The sequence below is a fragment of the Camelus dromedarius genome, chromosome 33, assembly GCF_036321535.1.
Source record: "Camelus dromedarius isolate mCamDro1 chromosome 33, mCamDro1.pat, whole genome shotgun sequence".
Lineage (NCBI taxonomy): Eukaryota > Metazoa > Chordata > Mammalia > Artiodactyla > Camelidae > Camelus > Camelus dromedarius.
Genome location: NC_087468.1, coordinates 8,554,885 through 8,582,486, shown reverse-complemented (window position 1 = coordinate 8,582,486; position 27,602 = coordinate 8,554,885). Strand labels below are relative to the sequence as shown.

The window sequence follows — 27,602 nt, the reverse complement described above, 5'->3', positions numbered from 1 at the left end:
CTCCACGAATCACAACTATGCTAATAATGGCAAACACTCCCAGGAGTGGGAGCACCAAAGTGTGGCCACAATCAGCATTTTCAAAGACTGCAAATTAAGTGCCTTGCACTCAGGGCCTTAACAAATCATATCCACAAAAGTCACCCAGCGAGTTCTTTTCTTTCTATTGGAAATTTAACTGCTGATTTACTGTAATAGCATCTCTCTCTCTCTTTTTTTTTTTTTTTTTACAAATCTAATAATGTCAACTTGTAATATTACATGAAAGGACTATGTAGAAATCTTATAAATTTCTTTAATCGAGCATGGAAATCGTATCAGGAGTGAAACAGTCTTTGGTTGAACAGACACACCTAGTTTTGAAAATAGATTTTACACTCTGCATGCATTACAAAGCGCAAACCACGGCTTCGTTACAATTCAAATTTTATAACAACTGACTTGTTACAAGCAATCAAATAAGCATCAATAATTATTCTAGAGAAGTTTTATTTTCAGAACGGTGTTTGCTGGTTAAATGATTAACAGTGAAATACAGACTTTTTGGAAAGATTGTAGAAATACATTTCAACCGAAAAACAACTCTTTTATAACAAGTCAATATATATACAAGGCAAACTGCAACAGGTGACGCCAAATTACACTCTGTCAACATCACGGACACGTGCAATCACGGTAAATAAAAAAGTGGGGGTCAGGAGACAGCTTATTCACAGAAACAAAAGAATTCTCTCCCAGAATATTTAGAGAAAGATTACTAGAAATATAGGGGTTTTTTTTTTTTGTTTTATTTTGTTTTCTGTTATAAACATCAGTGGAGAATCACTACATACAGATATGGATAGCCGTGTACACCGCTAGCTTACTCGAACTGTTTATGTCAGAAACTGGGAGCTACCCTCCCCTAAGGGTCCCACATAACACCTCTACAGCAGGTTTGTCGAATTCTTCTTAATTTGTATTCAAGATTAAATTGAATATATTTTGAAGTCTTTTAAAGAAATCTTCTTTCTCTTCTACCAATGCACACATTACTGGTTAAAGAAAACAAATGTGGTCTTTTCTGCTCGGTTTCAGCACACAGATCAGTTTTCATTTCATTAGGAACCCACAAGAGAGAGCATAAGTGCCTTATTTAAACTAAGCCTTCAATTTTGTTGATAGTAAACTTTTTACTCTGAGAGAATTGTAGATTCTGAGATCGCTACTGGTAATTGTAGATTCACATGCAGTTGTAAGAAATAATACAGAGATCATTTACCCATTTTTCTCCAGTGGGGACATCTTACAAAACTATGTAATGTCATAGCCAGGATTTTGACACTGATCCGGCCAAGACAGGGAACATTTCCATCCCAGTAACCATCCCTTTTATAGACACACCCACCTCTCCCCTTCTCTCCCCTCCTCTCTGGAGACCCCTCATCTGTCCCTCCATTTCTAGAATTTTGCATTTCAAGGTGTTATATAAATGGAATTGTACAGTACGGAACCTTCGGGGGTGGGCTTTTCCACTCAGCTTAATTATCTGAAGATTCATCCAAGTTGTTGCTTGTATCAGAAACTGTTTTTCTTGCTGAGTAGTATTCCACGGCGTGGCTGTTTCACAATCTGTCTCACCACCCACCTGTCAGAGGACATCTGCTTGTGGACAGATTTTGAATATCATGAATAAAGCTGCTGTGAACATTCAGGCATTAGTTTTTGTGGGAACATGAGTTTTTCTCTCTCTGGGATAAGTGCCCAGGAGAACAAGTGCTGAGTGGCCTGGCAGCTGCTTGTCTAGTTTTATGAGAAACTGCCAGATGGGTCTCCAGAGTGGTTGCACCATTTTACTTTCTCACCAGCGACAGTGGGTCCTGCTGCTCTGCCTCCTTGATGACACTTGGTGTTGTTACTATATTTTAGCAATTTTAGTCGGTGCCTCATCGGGGTTTTAATTTGCGGCTCCCTAGTGACTAATGATGTTGAGGGTCTGTTCGTGTGCTAATCCGCCATTGGTGCAGACTCTTCTGAGAAACTTTTGCTCACGTTCTCCACATTCTAATTGGATTTTTTTTAACTGTTTTGTTTTAAGAGTTCTCCGTATATAGTAGTATAGACAGAGGTGCTTTGTTGAACATGCTGTTTGCAGGTACTTCTCACACTATATACCCTGTCTTTTCATTCTCTTCACATGGTCTTTTGCAGAACAGAAGTTTACAATTTTGATCAAGTCCGATTTATCAAACTTTCCTTTTACGGATTTTATGCTTTTGCCATCAAGTCTAAGAACTCTTTGCTTAGCCCTTGGTCCCAAAGATTTTCTTTCTTTTCTTTTTTTGAAGTCTTGTGGTTTGACAGTTTATGTTTAGGGTTTGATCTGCTTTGAGTTAATTTTTGTATAAGACATGAGATTTAAGTTGAGGCTCTTTTTATTTGATACCTGATTGCTCCAGCATTTTCATTGAAAAGACTATCCTCCCTCCACTGAATTTTTAAAGGGACTTTTGTCCCTTTAAAAAAATCAATTGAGCAAATTTATATGGGTCTGTTTCTAGATTTTCCATTCTGTTCCATTGGTCTATGTGTCTGTGCCTCCACTGACATCACGCTGTCTAGATTACTGTAGCCACATAATAAATCTTTATACTGAGTAGAGTGATTTCTCTTACTTAGTCTTCTTTTACAAGATTGTTTTAGCTATTTCAAGGCTTGTGCCTTGGAACTTTTAGAATAAGCTTGACTATGTCTACAAAAAACTTGCTGGGATTTCTGATAGAAACTGCATTAAACCTATAGCTCAATCTGGGAAGAACTGCCATTTTTACTATTTTGCGTCCTCTCATTCATGAACATGGTATGTCTCTCCATTTATTTAGGGCTTTGATCTCTTTCATTAACATCTTTTAATTTTCAGCATATATATACTTTACATATTTTGTTAAAATTGTACCTAAGTATTTTTTTCCTTTGCAGTGATTATAAATGGTATTGTTTTTGTTTTTAATTTTGGTTTCCATTTTGTTCATTGTTAATATATAGAAATGTGATTAAACTGTGTGTGCTGATCTTGTATCCTCAGACCTTGCTGAACTCACTAGTTCTAGGAGTTTTTTTTTTTTAATAGATTATTTGGAATTTTCTATGTAGGCAATCACGTCACCTGTTACCAAGGATATTTTATTACTTTCTTTCCAATCATATGCATTTTATTTTTTTTCTTGCCTTATTGCCTTGTCCAGGATTTCCAGTACAGCCTTTTACATTTTAATCAATGTAAATTTCTAGAGATTTGCTGAAACTAACTGGCCTGAGTGGGACCCATCATTCTCAAACAGATGCCTTTTCAATACTCTGTATCACTCATATCATCCAACCTGTTCAGATTGCATTCCCTGTAATTTGGAGAAATTATTGATAACATTCATCTGGGGTTACAAATGGCACACACAAATTTACCCACACTGCAAAACTCCTTGAAGCAGCAGAGTGAGCTCTAATGAGCTAAGTGGAACCTGATTGCAAAAGCAAAGCTAGCATTAGGGACATTATCCTTCAGATGGGACCTGAAGACAGAGACGCTCAAAGAATCAAGATCTGAGGTTGGCTAATGGAGCATGTGGCTTCCTTCCAGTTTTCCCCTCTTACCTCTAAATGGGGGTAGCAATCATTTTAAACTCTGAAAATATGAAAGATCTTCAAAGTTACCTTGTTCTCACATATTAGAAATTGCTAGTGTTAGGAACTCTTCTGAGATTTGACTTTTGATAAATAAAGAATTCTGTGCATCTTACTATGCTTTTAGGACCAGACCCTTAAAAATATTTTGACAACTCAAAGTCTCTTCATATCTTAATTTTTTAAACAAAAGTATAATCATTAATAACATGATTAGTTATTTTTTAAATGTACATTTCCTATATATAGTGTTGTGTTTTTATGTTATGCAACATACCTGACCCACTGAAGAGGGTTTAGAGCCATTGTAAAGAGGCAGAAAACTGAGTAATGCTAGATCCTTTGTTTCAATATAAGAGGTCTGGGATGTGTACACGTAGGTCCTTGTAGGCCTCAGATGCGTACATGGTACAATGTAGTTTCTTGCAAACACCTGGAGCTCCTGCATATAATTTGTAGAGAATTTAAAATCTGTAGTAAGAATGAAATTTCAGAGAATTTTTTTTTTTTTTTGTAAACAGCAGTGGCCAATCCTCGGTTCCTCAGTGGTTGCAATGAGCTTAGAACCAGGACGCGGCATTTGGCACAAGAAGCAACAAAGATACTCTCACAATACAAAGCAGTCACATCGTACGTACAGGCATACTGTTTTTTTTTTTTTTAAAGAATGGAACAGCAACTGTCTCAGTGGGTCACTTTGACAATGATTCCAGGTGAGTCTGGACTGAACACCTGTAGACAGACTATGTGAAATACCCATGTGAACTGGGCATTTGCAAATGACCACTTCGATCTCCAGTCTAGCACAGGGGACACTGGTGACTTGCTCTCGCTCTGCTGTGAACCCTTTGACAAAGAGACAGCAGTCAATTCCTGTCTGGCAGCATCACTTAAAAGGCTCTCGTTTGATGCAAGCATCAAGGACTGCCTTCGCGCTCCATCAGGCCTTTCTTGGAACCGCTTTGAAATATTCCTCCCTGGAAATGTCGGTTGCTCCTCCGTACCATTTCTGAAGCCAGATGTGTTCTATCTTCATCTTCATAAAGAACCATTCGTACTGACGAGGCCACTTCCTCATAACTGGGTGTCTGCAGAAATAAAGAGATCACAGTAAAGCTGTTCTTATCAGAGGGTGCACCCTCCAGAACACAGGGCCAGACTCTGTGTATCCTTGGCCGGGTCAGAGCGCCCTCCAGACTCCAGGCCTTGGCTGGGCTGAGACCTGCTCAGACCAGCCAGAGGCAGAAGCCTGGGAGCCAGGGTCGGGATCTGGGACAGCCTCAGGAGGGCGGGAAACTGTCGCCTCCACAGAGTGGCAAACAGTTCAAGTCTTGAACCCGGCAACTTGGTTTGAGCCCTAGTTGGGCTGATTGCTCCCCGAGCCTGGTCTCCTTACAGGTTGTGTGGGATGAGAGGGCTGCGGCTCAGATCCTAGGGCTGCGTGGGGAGCAAACATTAGGCACAGAAAGCAGGTCATTGTTACCACGAAGCCAAAAACAAAAGGGCTTTCAGCATCTCTGTAGGGAATGTTGAAAGAAGTGTGAGCCCAGGAAACACGCGTGTTCACGGGACGATTTCCATCCTTGCAGAGGCTGAGAACGGCTGGGCCAAGCTGAGAGCCAGCCCGAGTGGACAGGGCACGTCACGAACATTCCACCTTCTGTTTCGGACTTGGCCTTAAACACGTGCGTTATCCTTGAGGGCAGGGGCTGTGGCTGACTTTTTTTTAAACCTCAAAAAAATAAAAATCTGATTTACATCTAACAAAATTGAAAGGCCAAGTGCAATCTGGGAAAGACATGTGCAATAATGCAGACGCAATGACAGGTTGATGACCTTCAAAAAAATTTTTTTGGTTTAATTGTAAATTTACAGAGAAGTTGAAAGTACAGGGTAAAGAATGATTATTTTTTTCCTAAACCATCTGAAAGTAAGTTGCTGATCGGAGGCCTCAGCAGTCCAAATACTCATGCAGCCGAGAGAGTAACCTGACTGTGGTTACTGTAAGCAGGTAAGTTTTGTATTTATAACTGCAACAAATTTTTGGCACCTGCAAAAGGGGTGGGAGGTGCAGCAAACCTTAATCTCTGAGGCCCTGCCTTGGGGTCCAGGGTGGTGAGTGGAAGCTGGAAGGACCTTGAGAAGACTGACCATGAGGGTTTAAAAGAAGGTCAAGACGGTGGGGAGGAAGGTTCAGCTCAGTGGTAGAGCGCGTGCTTAGCATGCACAAGGTCCTGGGTTCAAACCCCGGTACCTCCACCAAAAATAATAAATCAATCTAATCACTCCCCACGAAAAAGTAAAATAAATAAATAAAAGGTCAAGATAAGGTGGGTGGACGTAGGTGGTAAGGCGACCCCAGGCTACCTAGTGGTGGAAACTTTGGCAACACTGTTGCCTGCAGTGACTTGGGAAATAGGCAATGAATTTAAGGAACCCAAGCGCCTCCTGAGATTTTGGCCTCGTCTCACTACCCATCCTAACATGTGAGAGGAGAGACCGGAACTAGAGAGTGAAGCTGAGATGGAAAACGCAGCCCACACGCGCACAGACACAGCCGTCTGTGTCTGTCTCTCTCTCTGTTACTGGAAACCACGCATCTCTGCTGATGAATCCAGCCTCAGTCCAACTCCAGAGTCACTGAGTCCTCCCGTGTGCGTTGGAAACTCTCTTCCACAGCGGTGAGACACCAGGCTTCCTCTCCCTATGTGGATTTAGCACTGCTTACTTGTTTGATGGTCCCCCGTGGGTACAACGCCCCTCTCCGTGGGGCTGCCGATGGCCTGTCTGAGTCACCACCTGCTTTCCTGTTGCGCTTCCACCAACTTGAATAAGGGCTCATCTACCGTTTCCGTTGCCCGCACCCCTGTGTGCATGCCCGCCACACCCTGCCCCAGCTCTGACCTTCCCCCCAGGTCTCCCCCTGCACGGGCCCCCTCCTCACCCACGGAGACAGACGCCAGCACCCCTGAGGGGCCACCCTTCTCACCTTTTGCAAACTCTGCTCTCCTCCCGCTCACCCACACTGGGCTGCCCCCGCACTCGTTTTGACCCCAACAGCAGTGCTCCTTAAACTTTAGCCTGCATGCTATTTCCTGCGATGTGTCTAACCCCTAGAGAACCTGATTCGGGAAGTGGGTTGGGGTGGAAAGCTGCACCCTAAGTGACTTGGATGTAAGGGGCGAGGGGCCCGCACAGAGAAACACTGTTGTCACTTCTGGCAGCGAGTTTTGCTTAGGGTGGACATTTGGAAAGATCTGGTGTGATGACCAGACTCCAAAACCTGTTACTTTCATTTCTAGGTGGGACATTGTAAAATGCTGGAAGTATGCAGGGAATCGTGTCTGGAACCCCTCAGCGCGAGGCACTCTCCGAAGACGGGGACAGCCACCGCAAGGCCACTTGCCTGGCATCTACTGCCACCTTGGGCAACCAGGACCTACAGCTCAGGCCACTACTGTCATCACCTTTGACGTGTCAGTGGCACAGCTCTGACCCCTGCTTTTTATTATTGCATGTTTCTGGGCAAAACAATCTTCTTTTTTTTTTTAAAAACACCTTTATTGTGGCCTGGTTCCTGTACAGTAAACGACACATACTTCAGATGTACAATGTGATGAATTTTGATAGATGTAGACACCCGGGAAACCACCACCACCACAGTCAGGACAGCTAACATTTCCATCACTCCCCCAGATGTGCTGGTTTTGAATTCTCAGTGTATCCCTTCCCACCCCGTTTACCCTCTGGTAACCATAACCAATCTTAAAGCACACACCAACCTTGAAAACATGGCTTGCTTGGCAAACTCTACTTCTTCTGGAGACACTGCGATCATCTGGCCAGTGAGCGTCAACCGGGCACAGCGGGGGTCTTCCGGGTCAACGATATTTTTTCTGCATTTGAAGAACATTTTTTTAGATATTAAAACAATGGTAGGACATTGGCTGGAAATACTAAGGATTTTATTAAAAATAGAAAATAGAGTTCACATTGCTGGTTCTATCCTTCAGACTTCTACATTTTCTGTCATTACTTTAAAATGCCTTGGCACAGGCAGTGTGACAGGTGTGTCTGTGTAGGCTGGACGTCCAGTCTGCATCCCTGGGGTGGTAGATAACATCGGAGGTACCCCAGTGAAGAATGCCCAGGCCAGGGCTAGGCTCTGCAAGACTGCCACCAGGAGCCACTGTCCACAGTCGTGTTGCTACTCTGCACAACTCCAAGGGGCGTCACTCACTTAAGATATGATGAATGCTGCCCCTGGAGTAATGCAGTGCATCTGCCTAGATCCAGAGGTGGCCAAGGTAAAGGCGTTCAGACATCACCATCAGAACAAGGTGAGCTAAGTGCCCATCAACAGATGAACGGGTAAAGAAGATACGATATACATATATACACAATGGAATATTACTCAGCCATAAAAATTAATGAAAATTTGCCATTTGTGGCAATGTGGATGGATTTGTAGGGCATCATGCTAAGTGAAATAAGCCAGATGGAGAAAGACAAATACTGCACGATCTCACTTATCTGTGATAATCTAGAAAACCCCAAAGCAACAACAACAAAAAATGAACTCACAGATACAGAGAACAGATCAGGTTGCCAGAGGTGAGGGTGGAGTGGGCGAAATGTGTGAAGGGGGTCAAAAGGAACTAACTTCCAGTTATAAAACAAACAAGTCCTGGGCATGTCATGAACACCATGGTGACTACAGTTAATAATACTGTGTTGCATATTTGAAAGTTGCTAAGAGAGTAGACCTTGAAAGTTCTCATCACAAGAAAAAAAAGTTCTGCAACTACGTGTGGTGCTGGATGTTAATCAGACTTACTGCAGTGATCATTCACAATGTACACAAATATTGAATCAATATGTTGTGCACCTGAAACGAATATGACGTTACACATGTCAATTATATCCCAATTAAAAAAAGAGAAACTAGATGGCCTGTAACATCCTGAAATTTTACTATCTGTCCTTTACAGTAAAAATATGCCAACTTCTGGTTTAGACCATGGGGCTGGAAGAGGGGTGCGGTTCCTCTGGCCCTCTGGCATCCTTCTGTGAGGGTTAAATGCATGAAGTAACATAACGTGATTAGGGTAGCGCCTGGCATGCAGTAAGCCCTCGCCCACACAGTGATGCTTTTGCTACTGAGTTGTCATCAGGGGCCTGAAAGGGTGGAGTGATTGGAGAGTTCTGGGATTCTGTGGTTTAACTGGTGGTGGTGTTGATCATGAAATATCAAGAAGACTGTTCTGCACGGAAGTGTGTGCCCCTCAAATTGAAACACTGAAGCACTTACCCCCAATGTGAGTGTATTTGGAGATAAGGACCTTAAAGAAGTGATTAACGTTCATTTATTAATTAAGGTTAATGAGGTCATAAGAGTGGTATCCTAGTCCAGTAGGACTGGGGTCCTCAGGAGGAGAGAGACACCAGAGAGGGGCACACAGGAAGGCCACGTGAGGACCCAGCGAGAAAGCATCCATCTGGGACCAAGGAGGGAGGCCTCCTGAGAAACCAGCTGTGCCAACACCTCAGTCTTGGATGTCCAGCCTCCAAAGCTGTGAGAAAACAAATTCTGTTGTTTTGGCCACCCAGTCTGGGGTATTTTACAGCGCCTGAGCTAACACAAAGATGGTAAGGACTGAACGGTGATTCTTTGAGCATCAGATGGTCAGCATCAAAAGCCTCTTCCTCTTCCTCTCTTGCTGAACTTGTTGCAGAGCTGGGTGGAAGGGATCAGATCAGGAGGGTAGTGTGTAATGTATAACCTGGGTGGGGGTTAACTTACAACATCTTGAAAATATCCTTTTTCAGGCTTAAATGGAGACTGGCCATGCTTGCGGCAAATTCTCTGCCTGTATCAGAAGCCCCAGCATCTAAGGAGCCCAGAAGAATATGGGAAAGACATGCTCCATCTGGTTCCTGGAAGTGTCAGTTTTACTGTCCTAATAATATGATGCCCACCAGCATCACGGCAAAGCTGGCCCCGTTGTCAGCAGACCTTGACGGCTTCTGGGTGGGCTGTGCAAATCGCCACCCATCTACCTACCCAGCTACCTATTCAATTGTTTAGTTTCATAATTTGGTTACTGCTTGAGAGAATGATGTAATTTCTTTTTTCTTTTTGAAATCAGGTGTCATTGTGGAACATTTACATATCTTCTCATGTTTTAAGGCACTTGACTATTTAATTCTCATAACACCCATGTGATGTAGGTCACATGCCACTACCTCCTACTGGGCGGTGAAGGGGGTAACTCTGCAGACCTGAGTTGTCCAAACCCCACATGTTTCAAAGAAAGGTGTGTCTTCAGGAGGACTGGCCCGTGACTGGCCCCTGGAATTTATCTCTAAGCCATGGAAACTTCCTGCTTTATTAGAGTGTTTTTGTATGCCTGAGGCCCTGGGCCACGCTGGATCAGTTTGCTCTCTTCGGACCTGAGCCTGAGTAGCTAAGATTGGTCATGCGGACATTGCAGTTCCATGCGACTCCAGTAGAAACCTGGATACCAAGGCTCGGGTGAGCTTCTCTGCTTGCCAGTACTTTGCACCTGTCATCATCACACGTTGTTGCTGGGAGAATTAAGTGTGCCCCACTTTGAGTCCACTGGGAGGAGGGAACTCCTGGAAGCTTGGGTCTGGTTTTTCTTGGACTTCGCCCCACGTGCCTTTTGCCCTCGATGGCCTCCGTCTCTGTCCTCTCACTGGAATAAACCACAAGTTCTTGAGTCCAGGGAGTCCTTCCAGAGAATCACTGAGCCTGAGGGTGGTCTTGGGACCCCTGGCACAGCTGGCCAAGCAGACTCTGAGAATGCTCTTTTCACAGATGCTGTGTATCGCAAATTGCTGCTCTGAGGCATGACTCACTGGAACTCTTTCTCACCCATCATAACATTAAACTCTTGAGAAAGGTATGTTTGTTAAGGAACTTGTTTTCACCTGCTTAGAATTTTCTTTCTTACACATCCTGTTGAGTCATAACAAGAGAAAGAGTGGACATGCCCACATATTCAGGCAAACTGTCTCATGTGAGAACACCGTGTACCACTTGAAAGTGTTATAATCTGCCGTGGTTTTGACACTGCAAAAATGTAGCTGCTGAATTGTGAATTTTTCTAAGATGAAAGAATGACGGGAAGCAATCTCCGTAGTAACTATTAAAACTAAATCTACATTGAATTTTATTTTTAAAAAACCTGAGATGGATAGGAGAAAATAAGTAAAAATATTAAATAGGAACTAAATTTATATCTACTGGATGAGACTGTCATTAGCTGTACCCAATTTACTTGTTCATGATAAAACTTTTTTTCCCACAAAATTGCTTCATCATGAAAGCAATCAAATTAGGATTCATAAGTAAGTCATGATAGAAGAACACATTGCATTTAAGTAGGGAGCATTTTGCTTCTCCACTGGTGATGACTACATAGACTAGAAAGGGGATTACATATTTAAATAGGTAAATAGAAAACTTTCCATTTACACAGTGGGCAACCCAGCCAAACACAGCGTAACTTCCCTCCCACCGGTGGTAGGCAGGACAACGGCCCCCTCCAAAGATGTCCATGTGCTAATCTCTGGAATCTGTGACTATGGTACCTTTCATGGCCAAGGGGAATTAAGGTTGCTGATCAGCTGTCCTGGATTATCCAGCTGGGCCCAGTTCAATCGCAAGGGTCCTTAAAGGTGGAAAAGGGAGGTAAAAGAGAGTGTTGGACCAATGTGATGGGAGAAAGGCTCACCAGGACCTATGTGGCTTTGAGTATGGGAGGGGGGTCTGAGCCCAGGGGTGCAGACAGCCTCTAGAAGGTAGAAAAGGACAGAGAATGGATTTCCCCTCATCTAGTATCTACTTTAAAAAACATGGAGGGGTGGGTATAGCTCAGAGGTAGAGTGCATGCTTAGCATGCACGAGGTCCTGGGTTCAATCCCCAGCACCTCCATTAAAATTTTTTAAAAATATATATTATAAATAAGTACAATCATGACTCTTCTAAAATACCATAGAGAGCCTTAGCATACATTAGAATAAATTATGATATTTCTATCTATACTTGCAAATGCATTGAGACAAACTTACGGTGAGCAAAGGGGAAAGGAGGGGGAGGGATAAATTAGATTGGGATGAACAGACACAGACTACTACCATATATAAAAGAAATAAACAACAAGGTTCTACTGTGTAGCACAGGGAACGATATTCAATAACTTGTAGTAACTTATAAAGAGAAAGAATATGAAAAGGACTATATGTATAACTGAATCGCTATGCTATACACCAGAAAATAACACAACACTGTAAATCAACTACACTTCAAAAAAAAAGTTAAAAAAATGAGAACCCATTAAAATACGATTACTACGATGCTTCTGAGGGCGGCAGTGCGGACTGGCCACTGTCAGTTTCCGCCTCCTTTCCCCGCCTCCTGCACAGGGGAGACGGCTGTTAGCGACAACGGCCACCATTCACCAGCACAGACCGTGGCCGGGAGCTTCACACACCGAGACGTCTCACCCCCGCAGCACGGGGGAGGGCTGTTACTCCCATTCGTGGGTCAAGAAAACTGAGGCTTAGACAAACAAGCCGCTCGGGCCAGGCGGATATGAACCGGTGGGCGTAGGAGTCAAACTGATGAACATCAGGTCAGAAGGTCTTTCCTCTAATGTCGCAGTTTCCAAGTTTAAAGTGCGTTAAGAATTCCAGGGTTGTTCCTTGAAATGCAGGTTCTGAGCCCCCATCTTCAGAGGGCCCAGGGGTCTGCATCGTACAAGCAAACCTGGTGTCTCTCCTGGTCTCAAGCTGCTCCCCAAGCATGGCTTGTTTACACAGTGGCCCACCAGAGCATTCCCGAATCAAACCTGACCATGTGCCCAGATCAGAGGTTCCAGAATCAAACCCCAGTTGTGTTCCTGGACCAGAGGGCTCCAGACTTGAACCTGGCTGTGTTCCCTGGCCCAGACTTAGTAGGTACACTGATGCTGTGGGACCACAGGGTTGCTCTGGGGGCCCCTGGGCTCCTCATCCCACCATCTGATGATCTTCTGGGGCAGGGGCTGGGGTGCCCTGGCAGCTCCCCTACCCCACCTCCCCCAGCAGTGCTGGCCTCTTGACCAGATGCTGCCCTGAAACCACTTCCACATCCCCTCCAAGCTCCCTCTGCCATCTGCCGGCTGCCCGAGACCCTGACCTGGGCAGCAGGGTACAAGTTCCAGCCACCTGAGCATCTTAGATCCGCCATGCCCTCCGGCCTGCCACTACCCGCCTCCACCTGGATGGTGTGTGTCAGAAACAGGACAGCAACTCCCGGCAGAGGCACGCAAGGCCCACAGAAGCCAGAGGGGTGGGGCTGCACCCGGGAAGAGTCGCCTGCAGGGACCACGCGGTGGAGGGAGTGGATGTTATGAGACTCAATACGGTATTAGCCATTTTTCTGCCTTATAGTTCTCAGGCCCTCGGTTTCCTAATCTGGAAAATGGAAGGTGAGAGTGATGGTAAGGGCCCTGCGAGGCCATAAGTTCTTCTAAGCACACTGGGGTCTTGTCCCATTTTATAGGGCAAGCTTTGCTGCTTCACAAATCACATCTGCCTGCAGCCCAGTTGGCCTCAAGGGGAAAAAGGCAGAAAGGAAGTGAGTGAACCAGGATCAGCAAGACCCCCCTTGCGAGCAAACGCCCGCTGTCCTGGCAGCCTGGGGGGCCGAGCGGGCTCCTCAGAGGGAGGGGTCTGGGACTGGACGGTCCCAGCGGCTGAGAGCCAGCCACTCTTCATGAGTAAAAAGAAAGAAAGAATTGTGAAAATGAATATATGTATGTATATGCATGACTGGGACATTGTGCTATACACCAGAAATTGACACATTGTAACTGACTGTACTTCAAAAAAAAAAAAAAGTTAAAAAAGAAAGAAAGAAAGTCAGACAGAAAATGAGACGCATCCTGGGAAGCAAACAGGTAATGACTGGGAGTGGAAGATTTGAACACAGCCTTCAGGTGGGAAGAGAGCGGTAGAGAAAGGAAGGAACTTTCAGGAGGTTACTATCTTACATTTTAAGGCCAAGTCAGGTTGCGTTGGAGGAGACTGACATGATGGAAGGGTGGATGGATAGAAAGATGGGAAGTAAAGATGCTGAGAGGTGGAAATCACAGCTATAATGTGGAATTTGACTCCTCCCCCCTGTTATGGAGGGATATGGTTTTAACAAAGAGTGGGGGGTCGTTATACACATGGTCATATGTTAGATCTCACTGTCTAGATCCGAATGGCTGGAGACAGTAAGCAGGGAGGAGCCTGTGTCTTTAAATCTTACCTGGCATTAGTAAGTGCTCAATAAATAACACTTGAAAGAAAAAAATTTCTTATCCTTAACGCAACATTTAGTGTGTCCCTTTGTTCACAGTGTGCTTAATTCAATCAATGTTAAATCGAATTTATTCAGCTCCCACCTTGACTTTACACTATTAAAGTATCAGATTTCCCTCTCGAATCCCTTTGTAAGCCAATTAATTAAAATCTTTGTCCTTGGTCAGACATTTTCTTACCATTTCTACACACTAGGTAATTTAGGTACACTTCTGTATTATCTCAGGGAAGTTACTCCAACTGGGTGTTTTACTCATGGGGAAGGCCCAGCTTACAGAAGCAAAAGAACATTAACCAAGTATATGAGCAATAGGAATGCCATACTGAATTCTTAGTTTTTCTGTTTCTCCCAGCGACAAGAGAAGAGAAAATTAGATTAAAATGCATTAGGAAAATATTTGCAAATTATATGCCAGGGTTCATATCGAGAACACATAAAGATTCCTATCCAGAATATATAAAGAACTCTTACAACTTAATATAAAGAGACAAATAACCCAATTTAAAAATAGGTAAAGGCTTTGAATAGACAGCTCTCAAAAGAAGATACACAAATAGCAGATGAACACCTGAAAGGAGGCTCAACATCATTCATCATCAGGGAAATGCATATCAAAACCAGGATGAGACACCACTTCGCACCCGTTAGGATGGCTATCACAAAAAAGGCAGACAATAGCAAGTGTTGGTGAGGATCTGGAGGAACTGGACCCCTCCCGCATTACTAATGGGAATATAAAATGGTGCAGCCACTGAAGAAAACAGTTCCTCAAAAAGTTAAACATATAATTGCCATATGATCCAGCAATTCCATTCCTATGTATATACCAAAGAGAACTGAAAGCACGAATCCAAGGAAAAACTTACACATAAATATTCACAGCAGCATTATAATAGCCAAAACACAGAAAGAAATTTCCATCAACTGATGAGTGGATAAATAAAACACAGTATATTCATACAACAGGATAGTATTTCGCTATAGAAAAAGGAATAAAGTATTAAAACATGTTACAACATGATGGACCCTAAGAAACATTGTGCTAAGTAAAAGAAACCAGTCACAAAAGGCATATGTTGTACGATTCCATTTATACGAAATGTCCAGAACAGGCAAATCCATAGAGACAGAAGATAAACTGGAGATTGCCAAGGGCTAGGGGTGTTGTAACACAACCCTTACCTCTCTCTTAACAACTCTAAAAGCTTTCTGGTGGGTATATGTTTATGGAAGTTACAAAATCATCATTAATTCATGTCGTTTCAGTTCAGACTAGAATCGTGTCTAACAGATGAGTAGAACATTTGTGAACTGGCTGGGGAGAAGCAGACAGGAGATGCAGAAAGAGGAGCTGGAATCATCAGTGGAGTCATGACATGGATCCCCTGGGAATCACAAGGACAAAACTTCACGGAGCAGAAAACAAAATGAGGGCGAGAGAAGGGGCTGCAGGTTACTTGGCGAGCTGGCCAGAAAAATGAGTAGAAGATGTGAGTGAGTACTCGAACACCTGCTCGCTAAGCTTTCTCTCTGCAGAGTTCTCTGACTCTTCCCAGACAGCTCTTTTAAAAGCTACTTGGGTTAATGTTAGCTTTCGGATTACAGGAATGTGTGGGCAAAGGAGAAGAGGTAACATGAGTCTGGACAAAGGGCAATTCATTTAGAAGATTTATATGTTGCCTTCAAGGGGAATGAACAAAATTCAGTGAAGAGAAATTGAATTCAGCTTCTTTATCTGATTAGGGCTGGACCCTGTACTTTGCAATGCACGTCACATCCCTGGTGGGCAGACTGCAGACAGAGATACATCTTGGCTATTAGCAAGCAAGCTGCTGCAAGCACAGGCTTATTCTGGTGTGCACTTGATGGAGTCCATCTAGGGAACGATGACAAGAGCGTCCTCTGTACGCAGTCCTAGGGGAGCAAATTCCAGAGTAACGCTGGCTGAGGTTTTTATCTACCATTCAACAGCATCTTTTCTTCTGACAAGAACAGTTAAAGAGATGGAGATGGGGAGGCGAATGGATAAGGGGCCTTTAGATTTCTGGAATCTCTTTTTATTTTCCACACAGAAGAAATGTTTTAACTCAGTGAATACTAATTTGCTTGTTTGTGCTAAGTGTTTAGCCGGTACTCACGGTACATAAAGGCAAACCAACCCCCACCACCAACACCCTCCTCTTACTTATCCTGTTTCCCCAAAGCAATTTCTCCTCCTGTCAACCTGCCTGTAAAATGTGGGGGGCTGCCCATAGGACAGGGCAGGAATCTAAGTTCAAGCACATTGCCCCAAACTCTACGTGAGCAACACCTTTTGATGTGTGGTTTTCCAGCGCTGAATTGCCTTTGTAATAGGCACCCCTGATAGGTCATCATTCTGCAAGGCTTCCATCATCTATCTTACATGCCCCACGGGGCTTCAATTCATCCATGGTCTGGCACCACCCCTCCTTCAGAAACTAGATACCTTTGCAAACTAGAATCTTAGCATCTCCTCTGGTGCCAAACCACCACGGCCTGGTCAATTACAGCTCTGAACCAGAGCGCTATCCATTGTGTGGGCAGGGACGCCTTTGGCCTGGGACAATGAAAGGGGCTGGGTCCCATGGCCACGTCCACAACCACCTTTCATTAAAAGCCTTTTGGGGAGAAGGAAAAAAGTGTTTCAGACACTCCTTCCTTGATAATCAGCTTTATCTAGAAACCTAGCATTTTTCCAAACTATCAAATGAAAAATTTTTTTTAATTTTGGGGGGTTTTTTTTGGGGGGGAGGAGGTAATTAGGTTTGTTTGTTTATTTATTTATTTATTTATTTATTTAAATGGAGGTTCTGGGGATTGAACCCAGGACCTCATGCATGCTAAGCATATGCTCTACCACTGAGCTATACCCTCCCCCTGAAATGTTTTTCTTCATTTCAGGAGAAACTTCTGGGTTCCATTTATTTCCGGATCTTCAAAATGAAAGATGATCCTTTACTAGCAGAATGTGGTTTGCTCTGGTCCCAAGGGCTTGCTCTGTCTTGGCTTGCTAAGAAGATGCAAAACCTAGCCCCACAGCCTTCGGGCCTGCGTGCTCTGTAAGGAAAGACGTTTTAATGGAAGAGAAATGTCTCAGGTGGGCTTTCTTTGCCAAACAATTTGTATTGACTTTTCATCCAACTGGGTCTCTGGTCTGAGCAGAAATTCGCTGAGTCCCAGAAGCAACTGTACCAGGGGATGTGTCCAAGGGAGAGGAATGAAGAAAGGAGGGGCTGCCGATTGCGGGTGAATCTTGCAGACTGGAGTCTTATTCTCAACTTGTCGTCTTAACCTGAGCTAGGAAACAGATTCACAGCCCTAACCCATGTAATTAATTAAATGAAGAGATCACCGCGCCAAGGACTAAACAGAATAATTGAATAAAACAAACTTTAAACAAGCTAACAATCTTTAGGCAAGACAAGTTGGTACGTTCTGGTTTGGATGGATGCAATGTTTGACGAGGTGGAAAAGCCACTTCCCTTCCTAGGTTTCTCAGACTGTAATCCTGACTTCATTTCACAAAGGCCATGAGTCCTCCTAGGGGCTAAACCACAGTTCTCGGCAGGTCTTCCCTGGAAACCCAGGAAACGCACATCAGACCCACTGCGTGTCTTGTTATCCTAAAGCAGGGTCAGAACCACCCTGGAACTCCTTTGAACTGTGAACCTATGTCCCCTAAGTGCTGGAGGAGGGGCAAGGCTGTCCGGGCCATTATGATTACGTCCCCCTCACCCTGTCTCCGTGCAACCGGAAGTCACTCTACAACCCTTAACTTGCGGGATTTTGGACGTCACATTTCTGTAGCAATCAAGACGCTGTTCCCACCTGTTCTGTCTTCATCACTCTCGGAGCATCCTGCCTCCAACAAGCCATGGAGACAAAGGCCCTCAGGTGTCTTCCCCTTCCCTCTCCAGCACAAAGCCAGGTGCTGACTAGGGAAGACACTTCCTCCTATTCCAGAAACTCTTCTTGGTTACTTTGTCCCATGGAAACCTCCAATCTAGTCCTTTTTTTCAGTCCTGAAAGTCACTTTCTACTTACTATCCTGTCTGATTCATTTTCCAAATTTTCTCCTCCGGGAAGAAGGGCAGGGTAACAGCAAGCGATTCAGTATGCCCGGAGTTGGGAGTCAAGACAATTGTGCCCCCAAAACAGACACAGATCAATGGAAATGGAAGAGAGAGCCCAGAAATAAACCCACAGACCTACGATCAATTAATCTGTGACAAAGAAGGCAAGAATATACAATGGAGAAAAGACAGTCTCTTCAACAAGTGGTGTTAGGAAAGCTGGACAGCTGCATGTAGATCAGTGAAGCTGGAACACTCCCTCACACCACACACAAAAATAAACTCAAAAGGGTTTGAAGACCTAAATATAAGACATGACACCTTAAAACTCCTAGAAGAGAACACAGGCAAAACATTCCTGGACATAAATCACAGCAGTATTTTCTTAGATCAGTCTCTCCCAAGGCAAAAGAAATAAAAGCAAAAATAAACAAATGGGACCTAATCAAACTTAAAAGCTTTTTCACAGCAAAGGAAACCATTAACAAAACAAAAAGACAACCTATGGATGAGGAGAAAATATGTGTGAATGATGATGCAGCTTACAAGGGGTTGATATCCAAAATATACAAACAGCTCATACAACTCAGTATCAAAAAAACAAACAACTCAATCAAAAAATGGGCAAAAGACCTGAATAGTCATTTTTCCAAAGATAACATACAGATGGCCAATAGGCACATGAAAAGATTCTTAACACTGCTAACTACTAGAGAGATGCAAATCAAAATTACGATGAGGTATCACCTCACACGGGTTAGAATGGCATCATCAAAAAGTCTATAAATAATAGATGCTGGAGAGGGTGTGAGGAAAAAAGAGCCCTCCTACACTGTTGAGGGGGCTGTAAGTTGGTGCAACCATCATGGAAAACAGTATGGACGCTCCTTACAAAACTAAAAATAGTTACCATGTGATCTAGCAATCCCACTCCTAGGCCTATATTCGGAAAAATGAGAACTCTAATTCGAAAAGACACATCTACCCCAAGTTCTAGCAGCACTATTTACAATAGTCAAAACGTGGAAGCAACCTAAGTGTCCATCAACAGACGACTGGATACAGAAGAGGTGGTGTATACACAACAGAATATTACTCAGCCGTAAAAGAGAATGACATAATTGCTGTTTGCAGCAACATGGATGGACCTAGAGATGATCATACTAAGTGAAGTAAGTCAGACAAATATGATATGATATCACTTTTATGTGAAATCTAAAAAGTTATACAAATGGATTTATTTATAAAACAGAAACAGACCCACAGACATAGAAAACTTAGGGTTACCAAAGGGGAAAGGGGGTGGGGAAGGATAAATTAGGAGTTTGGGATTAACAGATACACGCTACTATATATAAAACAGATAAACAACGAGGATTGACTATACAACACAGGGAACTATATTCAGTATCTTACAATAACCTAGAATGGAAAAGAATCTGAAAAAAATATGTATAACTGAATCACTTTGCTGTACACCTGACACATTATTGTAAATCGACCACATCGATTAAAAAAAATAAAAGTATAGTAAACAAAACAAAACAAAACAGAATGTGCCCAATTAAATGTAGTAACTTTATTGTGACATTCTCGGGGAAGTTCAGGGACCAGATGATCAGAGTGATGAAATGCTCTGAGAAAATTCCATAACTAGATGAGATGCACTATCCCGGGCTGAATTTCATAGATGCATTAAAAAAGCTCTGTAAGCTCCCCACATACCCATAAAATATGAAGAAATATTTGTTCCTTTCATTACTCTTAAGATACTGGCCTCTCCCAGCTTCAGTTAAAAGCAATGACATCTGCTGGGTATTTTCTCCATCATTAAACTTCCTGAGCTTTTGGATACTCAACGTCCTCCACCCTTTTCAGTCTAGATATAACTTTATCTTTCTTACACAGGCCAGTTAGTGGACCTTAGTATCATTTTTGGGGAGGCATGATATGTGTAGACATACATGTGGGGGTGACTGAAAGCACTTATCTATGGAATGGAATACTATTCAGCCACGAGAAAGCAGGAAATCCTGCCATTTGTGACAACATGGATGGACAGAGAAAGACAAACAGTGTATGATCTCACTTACATGTGGAATCTAAAAGAGCCTGACTCACAGACACAGAGATTACACAGTGGTTACCAGGGCCTGGAGGTTGAGGAATTGCAGTTAGAAGGTGAGTAAGTCCTGGAGAGCGAAAGCTCCCCATAGTGATTACAGTCAACAACACTGTGTTATAAACTTCAAAGCTGCTAAGAGACTAGACCTTACATGTTCTCACCACCAAAAAGAAATGATAATTATGGGATGCGATAGAGATGTTAGCTAAGACGGCAGAGGTAACCAGACTGCAGTACACACACGCAGCACAGCAACACAAGGCACAATGCGAACGCCAATCATACCTCAATCTAAAAAAAAAAAGCTTTAGCTGAACACACACATCAGCTTTGATCACAACAAGCTTTCAGGTTAAAGCCCTCAACTTAATAAAACTAGGGTGTAAATAAAATAGTAAGTCAATCAGGAAAGGATCAGGCGCTGTTATCTATTCTGCAGGAGAAGCAGGTGCCCTCCACATGGGCCTCCTAGGTCATATTCAGGGTTTTGTTACTTTTCCTAAAGAGGGCGGTTAAGCAGGGCAATCCCAGGATTTTACCTGGGTTTTGAAAGATTACTTCAGCTGTTGGATTGGGGGTGAATTCAAGGAGACAGGGCTTGAAGTGGGGAGACCAGTTGGGGGCAACTGTAGCATGCGTTCTTAGAATAGATAACAGTTGCATATGTAAACACACACACACACACACCCCTATCTAATGTACCCATCTGCTTATTAAACACGTACACATTATATAGCCAATTGTGTTGTCCACCAAAGTGCAGAGGGCCAGTCCAGCCTCCCCTCGCACTGGAATCAGACTTACATTTCTCTCGCTCCTGTTTGTGGGCCGGTGTCCTTCCCAAGCTGTGCCCCGTGGACGGAGGCAGAGCTCCCCAGCCTGCTCCGGTCTAGACTCGGCAGGAACCAGGGCTGACCCAGATGAATGCAGAGGCAGGCCTCGGCTGAGACGCCCGGCGGGAGGGCGGTACAGGAAACGGAGGGGAAGGCCCCCTCTCCTCCTCTCAGAGCGTCAGCGGCCATGTGGCTTCCTCTCTGTCCGACCCTGGTTTATGGTTCATGCTCTGCGGGCTCCTCAGCCCCAGCACGGCCCTCCAGTCCCCCAGGGGCCCTGGACGCACACCCAAAAAGGCCTGCTCCTGCCCCTGTCTTCCCGCTTACGGAAAATCCACCTCCTCCCCAGCTGCCCGGACCGGCAGGGGGACGCGAGCGCGCACAACGCAGCAAACCGTGGTAGAAACGCGGCGGCCAGTGTGCAACAGGCAGACACCTGCTTCACGGAGTGGAGGCAAGGCTCACGCTTTCTGAAGAAATGGGCATCTTCCTCAATCCCCCAGCTCTGGGGGAAATGCTCCGGAGCGCCTGACCGTAGGGACAGCGGAGTCAGCCTCCCTCGCGGACCTCCGCTGCCCAGGGACCCAGCTGCGTTATCCCGCATGCGCAGTCCCCACGTGTCGTTATATACGCGTGAGGCGCGCTGCGCAAGCGCAGAGGGCAGCCCGGAGGTCCGAGCCGGAGAGGTGCCGGCTTTGCTAGCCTTGGTATATGAGGCGGAGGGGACTTTCCCCCGCGGCTGCCACTGAAGCCCGTGTAGTCCTTCCCGCCATAAAGGCGTGTCAGAGACCCCCACGGCTCTGCGAGTGTTCGTCCTTCAGTCTGCCCGAATCTGGGTGCACCGGCCAGGTCTTGAGCGCTTGCAATACAGTGACAATGAGCCCTGGGCTCACGGACCGTCTCTCCGGGCCGGGATCGGGCGGGAGGGACGGCTTGCTGCTGCCTGGCCAGGCTGCCCCTTGAGCTTCAGGCAGGGGCTTGTCCGAGAAGCTCTCTGCCGCGGACATTTCCACCTGATGCCTCATTATGCTCCGGTGGCCAGAGGAGCATTGTTCATGCAGGACTCAGTGGTTTGCCCGTCTCTGATTTAAGTCTCTGGGGTCAACCATCCCAAGATTCTGGAGGCAAAACCTATAAGGTCAGGCTGAACTTGGAATGTGAGCCCCACCCAGATGGATGCAGGTCCTGGGACGTGGACCGTGGGGTGATAACAAGCCTCACTGCCTGGTAACCTTTGCTTTGAGGTGTGATGCTTACTAAGGCTAAATTAATTTTGTAGATATTTACCTACGTTACATTTTAATGTTTCAGAAGCTGACAGTGCGAGGGGGTGGAGTTTACCACGAGGGTCTAGACTTAGGGGTACCAGTGGGTGGCGGCTTGCCCCCGTCCTCCGGGCCCAAGCCACAAGCGTCTGACATACTGATGCCCTCGACCCTGGGGGGGATTGGGCGGGGTCTGGGTGGCTACGTCCAGCCACAGGCTGCCTCATCCCGGTACCCCATCGTGCTCCAGAGTCTGGCCTTTCTCTGCTTAGCCTGCAGTGAAGAGGATCCACACACGTGTTCCCAGGCTGTGCAGACAAGCATGCCTACCTCTAACGGAGCTGAGGTTCCCCGGGGGAGGACCTCTTTGAGCCAGATTCTCAGGACCCTCAGCTTTCCGCACCTGCTGACGTCTGCCTTGGACCTTCCAGTGGACAATTCCCTCCACATCCGCATGCTCTGGTGGCTTCGTTCTCTGCTTTGTACTCTGTGCCTGCCTCCAGGAGCAGGTGTGCCCTGGGGTCTGAGGTCATCCTGCTCTGCACAATGGTTGCTTTTAGGATGCCTGAATTAGGAACAGCTCAGATGTTTAGAAAGGTCCCTGGGAATATATTTCTAGTAACAGCAAGCTTGAGTGGCCAAGAGCAGGGAGAACATTCCATGAAAAACGAGGCATTCCTTTCCCAGCTTCTCTGCCTCTAGCCCGATGGTTCTCTCACTGTCAGCTCCCAAGCCAGGGAGAGCGACGGGGTCTCCTCCAGGCTGCATTTTATGGCGTATTGTTGCTTTGATTATTACCACCTCCTTGCCTCCAAGAACTATGCATTTGTTTGCTTAATAAGTTTTCTGGGCTTTGCATAAAGAATAATAACACTTCGGAGCTGGGATGAATCTTATCTGAGTTCCTAAAGTGTCACTACATTACAAGTGAGGCAACTGAGGCCCCGAGGGTGAAGGAACTCACTCGAGGTCACCCGCTGTATTTGCTGCTCCTGGGGCGAGGGTGGGGGTGGGGGCCCCTCATGAGCGATCATCGCAGCCCAGAAGCTCGATGCAGACATCACCCCAGCAGGACCGGATCTCAAGCTCTACATTTTGAATTCAGACAAAGGTGATGGGTCGGTGTTCCATTTTTGCTGAGCTGTCATTTCTTGTAGAGAGTTTTTGAGAAAGTGTATTAAAGGATTCCTGGTCTTTATGGCACACACCTCACTGGAGCGGATAGAAATTAATTTGAAAAATAATAAATAGACTCAATGCCGAATGTGACTTGGGGACAAATGACCTCCCCTCCCCCAGTCCCACCTTTGCTGTAACAAGAGCTTCCACCTGCCCACTGCTGCTGTGCAAGACACTCTGCAAGTATGTCCAACCCTTCCCCTAACTCTATGAGGTAGAAATTGCTATTTCCATTTTAAGAAGAGGAAACTGAGGCTCCCAAAGGTTCCATGGCTTGCCCCAAATCACACAGCTGGGACAGTGGTAGAATTCTATCTGTCTGATTCCATGGCTACACTCTTTCCACTTGATGATACATTTCCACAGCACAGACTGCCAGTGCATCTTGAATATACTTATACTAGATTTTTAGCTGCTTGAGACGATCTGTGTTTTAAACTGAGATCAGCTTCATACTTAAGCTACATACCTTTTACAGGTGTGTCTTAGGAGCATAAGGTATAACTGTGAAAACCTGTTTGGAAGCTGTGTGAGATCAATGCCATCATCTGAGTACATCTGTCGTTTAAATAATTTTTCTTAAAGCCCAAAAGGACCTTCAGAACTACCTAGTCCACCACTTAATTTCATAGATGAGGAAAGCAAAGTGGAGAACCCAGTGACTTGGCCACAGTCTCAGAGCTGGTGAGACCCAGAGCTGGGCCCAGAACCTGCCCCCAGCCACGTGGTGAAGACATCACTGCACCCCAGGGCTCAGTTAAAGCCATCGCCTCTCTGCTTGGTGCAGAGGACCCGTATGGGGGAGGCCAAACCCTCGTCTACCTGCAGAACTCTCCTTCTGATTCCGGCAGCAGGAGCGAGGCCATGGGGTTCTTCATCAGATCGGCCACCACGGGGTCCTTGGGTGTCACATAGAAGAAGGGGATTCCAGTGCTGTTGTCCAAGGGGCCATCACTGATGGGCAGACAGCTCCCAAACGGCAGTCCTGGGATCTAACAAACACCAGAAAGGCCTTTCAGTGCAGGGTTGTGGATTGACTTGAGCTGGGAGCTTATTAGTCTGTGTCTCTGACCAGGAAACAGAATATTGGGAATGCAAAGGCAGTGTGCAATCACTGTGGTTTTGACAGGTCATAAATTAAGGCAAAGTGATTTCTAATATACCCACTTCACCCAGTGATGCTCCAGATCTTCTATAGAAGAGCTCAGCAGTGGCTTTCTGTAGAGGAAGGATGGTTAGCGGATTATTCTTAAAGCTGCAGGTACATAATACTTTATTAAATTGAAAGTTACTTGGGGGAGAGCCAGTGATACTTACAGAGGGGTGGAGGGGCACTAAATCCTTTCCCACAAGCTGCCCCTGGAAGCCCCACTGCCTTCACCACCTCCCCGTAATTTTTGGCATCTTTGGAGATAGAATTTAAGTCTTAACCCAATATCTTACCTGGTCTCTGGACTCCAGGAACTTTCTGTTATTATTTCCTTTAGGGCCACACCATTTTCTTATTTATTAGTCACATTTTAAAAGTTATAATCAATAATACTTCATCATATAATTCAGCAACTTATGGGAAATTGGTTTCTTACCCTTTTAGACTCAAGGGAGACCCAGAAACATGCTAAACCAATTTTTTGCTCATGATTATCCAACAGAGTGGGTGAAATTCTCAGCACATACACAAAAATTTCTTTGTTTTTTTCCAAGCCCTACTGGGTCAAGCATCCTGTCTTCACGACCGTTGCCCTTTACAGGAGTGTTCCTCATCATTACTTAGCTCAGAACTCACGGGGCTGCCTTTGCCTTTGAAGTGCTGCATGACAACTGTGTGTGGACAACTGTGACGAGGGATGGCTTTAATCTTTAAAGAAAACCCGGTGTTAAGAAGTCCTCCAAAATGGTAACAGAAGTTCACTCTTGGATCCTGTTCTTCAGTTGGTCGTAAACTGGGGAGAGTCACGCTTTGCACACATGCCAGGCACGTAGTAAATGTCCTCTGGATTTATTGAACTTGGATTAAGTGTCAATATTGGAAAAGGGAACTACTAGCAAAGCCAAGAAAAGGGATGTTGAAAGCCAAAATGACTTGGATAAATTGGCACTAGACTTAATTGCTTGACGCGATCTGTGTTTTAAACCAAGATCAGCATCATATTTAAGCTCGTACCTTCTACGGGTGTGACTTTGGAGCACAACTGTGAAAAGCCATTTGGAAGCTGTGTAAGAGGTTAAAATCATTGCCATTATCTGATTAAAGTTGTCATTTAAATAATTTTTTTAAAGCCAAAAAGGACCTTCAAAACTACCTAGTCTACCACTTAATTTCATAAATGAAGAAAGCAAAGTGGAGAACTCAGTGACTTGGCCATGGTCTCAGAGCTGGTGAAACCCAAGAGCTGGGCCCAGAAACTGACCCCAACCCCAGCCCACCCCCCACCGCTGCACCAACGACCTACACATTCCATAAAACAGTAATTTCTTTTTTGACATGAAGTAAATAGGAGTTCAAATTACTGCCCTGTAACAGAAACTTCGCATCTATCTTGACAGCCCTAAAAGCTTTCTGGAGGGTGTACACTTATGGATGTTACAGCCTCATCCTGTACCCATGTCATTTCGGCTTAAGCTGGAATCATGTCTAACGGGTGAGTGAGACATCTGTGAACTGAAAGATGAAAGGTGCAATGATGACAGCGCTGTCACTCCAACATTTACACACCGCGGCCTCCTTTCCAGAACAATTCTCGAATTCCATTTTTTAAAATGTAAATTTCCACCAAAGCCCCGGTAATGTCTTTGGCCCAGTCCCGGCTGGGGTTCAGGGTCAGTAGGTGACGGGGCAATTCGGGTCTGTGGGCGGGGAGGGGCTGTACGCGCTGCTTAGTGAGGCCAAAGGCGGCTCTGCCTTCTCCAGTCCAGGTCTCTGGTCAGGCGCTGGTTATCTGCACGCCTCTTTGGCCATCTCAAGATTGCGCTTCTCAAGACTGCACTTCGGTCCCCATCCTCCGGGCAGGAAGCCTGGTTGTTGCCACTCCCCACCCCCGACCGCCACCTTTGCCAGGCTAACCGAAGCACAATATGGTTCCATTATGCACTGGGTGTCCACGGCGGATCCAGCCCCTGGAGCATGTCTGCCAGACCTGGATCCGAGTGCTGGAGTGGCCCGAGCCACTCCTTGTCCCCTGGCTGTGCCAGGCCACTACAGGGCACGCACCTGCACGCCGTTCCAGGCCGGGTGGCTTACCTTCTCGTGGGCGGACAGGGTGGCCAGACAGCCCCAGGCGCTGGCGTGGGCCAGGAAACGGGCGGTGCCTGGGCGCAGCCTCGCTCCGCTCTCGCGCGGGTAGGAGAACATCCCAGGCGGCGCGGGGGGCGGCCTGGCGCGGGCGGCGCCCGCCGGGGGCGGCAGGTGCGGGTCCTCCTTGTGCGCGGAGGCCGGGAAGCTCCGTTGCCAGATGCTGCCCGAGTCCTCCAGCAGCGCGGGCAGCGCGTCCTCGGTGGAGGCGCTGTCCAGCTCCTCGTCCACCTCGTTGGTGACAGCCCAGGACACCGAGCTCACGATCACGTAGCCCGCGGCCGGAGATAGCAGGGCGCCGCAGCACAGCAGCCAGGAGAGGCGGGGCCCGGGCCGCCGGCCGCCGGGCCCGGACATCTTGCGGAGCGCGCTCGGCCCGGAGACCCAACCCCCGGCAGCGCCCCCCGGCGGCGGACCCGGAGAGGAGCCGCTTCCCCCGCCGCAGGTGCGCGGGTGCGGCCTGGCCCCGGGGCGCCCTCCCCGCCGCGCCCGCGTGGAGAGGTGGGGCTCCCGCAGGACCAGGCTGCGCTCGAACGCCGCGCGCACTGCAGCCCCGTGCGCAGTCCTCACCGCGCGCCCGGTTCGGGGATGCGCTTCTTTCCTGCAGGATGGCGTGGGTTCTGCAGCCAGACTGGGGGTGGGGGGCGTTCAAGTCCCGGCTCAGTGCACTCCTCCACTCCCCAGCTGGGTGGCTCTGCCAAGTCACATAACCTCTCTGTGCCCAGTTCCTTCATTAGGAAACAAAGAAAGCAGTATTTACATCATGGGGGTGAGG

General features: G+C 46.0%; 1 protein-coding gene across 1 annotated transcript; it reads right to left on the bottom strand.

Annotated features, from left to right (window-relative positions):
* Positions 1 to 306: 306 nt before the first annotated feature.
* On the bottom strand, positions 307 to 27,602 carry CREG2 (cellular repressor of E1A stimulated genes 2). Its single transcript, XM_031441078.2, has 4 exons — positions 26,777 to 27,602; positions 24,358 to 24,527; positions 7,443 to 7,556; positions 307 to 4,748 (listed from the first exon to the last, which is right to left on the bottom strand). The coding sequence occupies exons 1-4, from the start codon at positions 27,182 to 27,184 to the stop codon at positions 4,601 to 4,603; spliced, it is 840 nt and encodes a 279-aa protein (XP_031296938.1). The 5' UTR covers positions 27,185 to 27,602; the 3' UTR covers positions 307 to 4,600.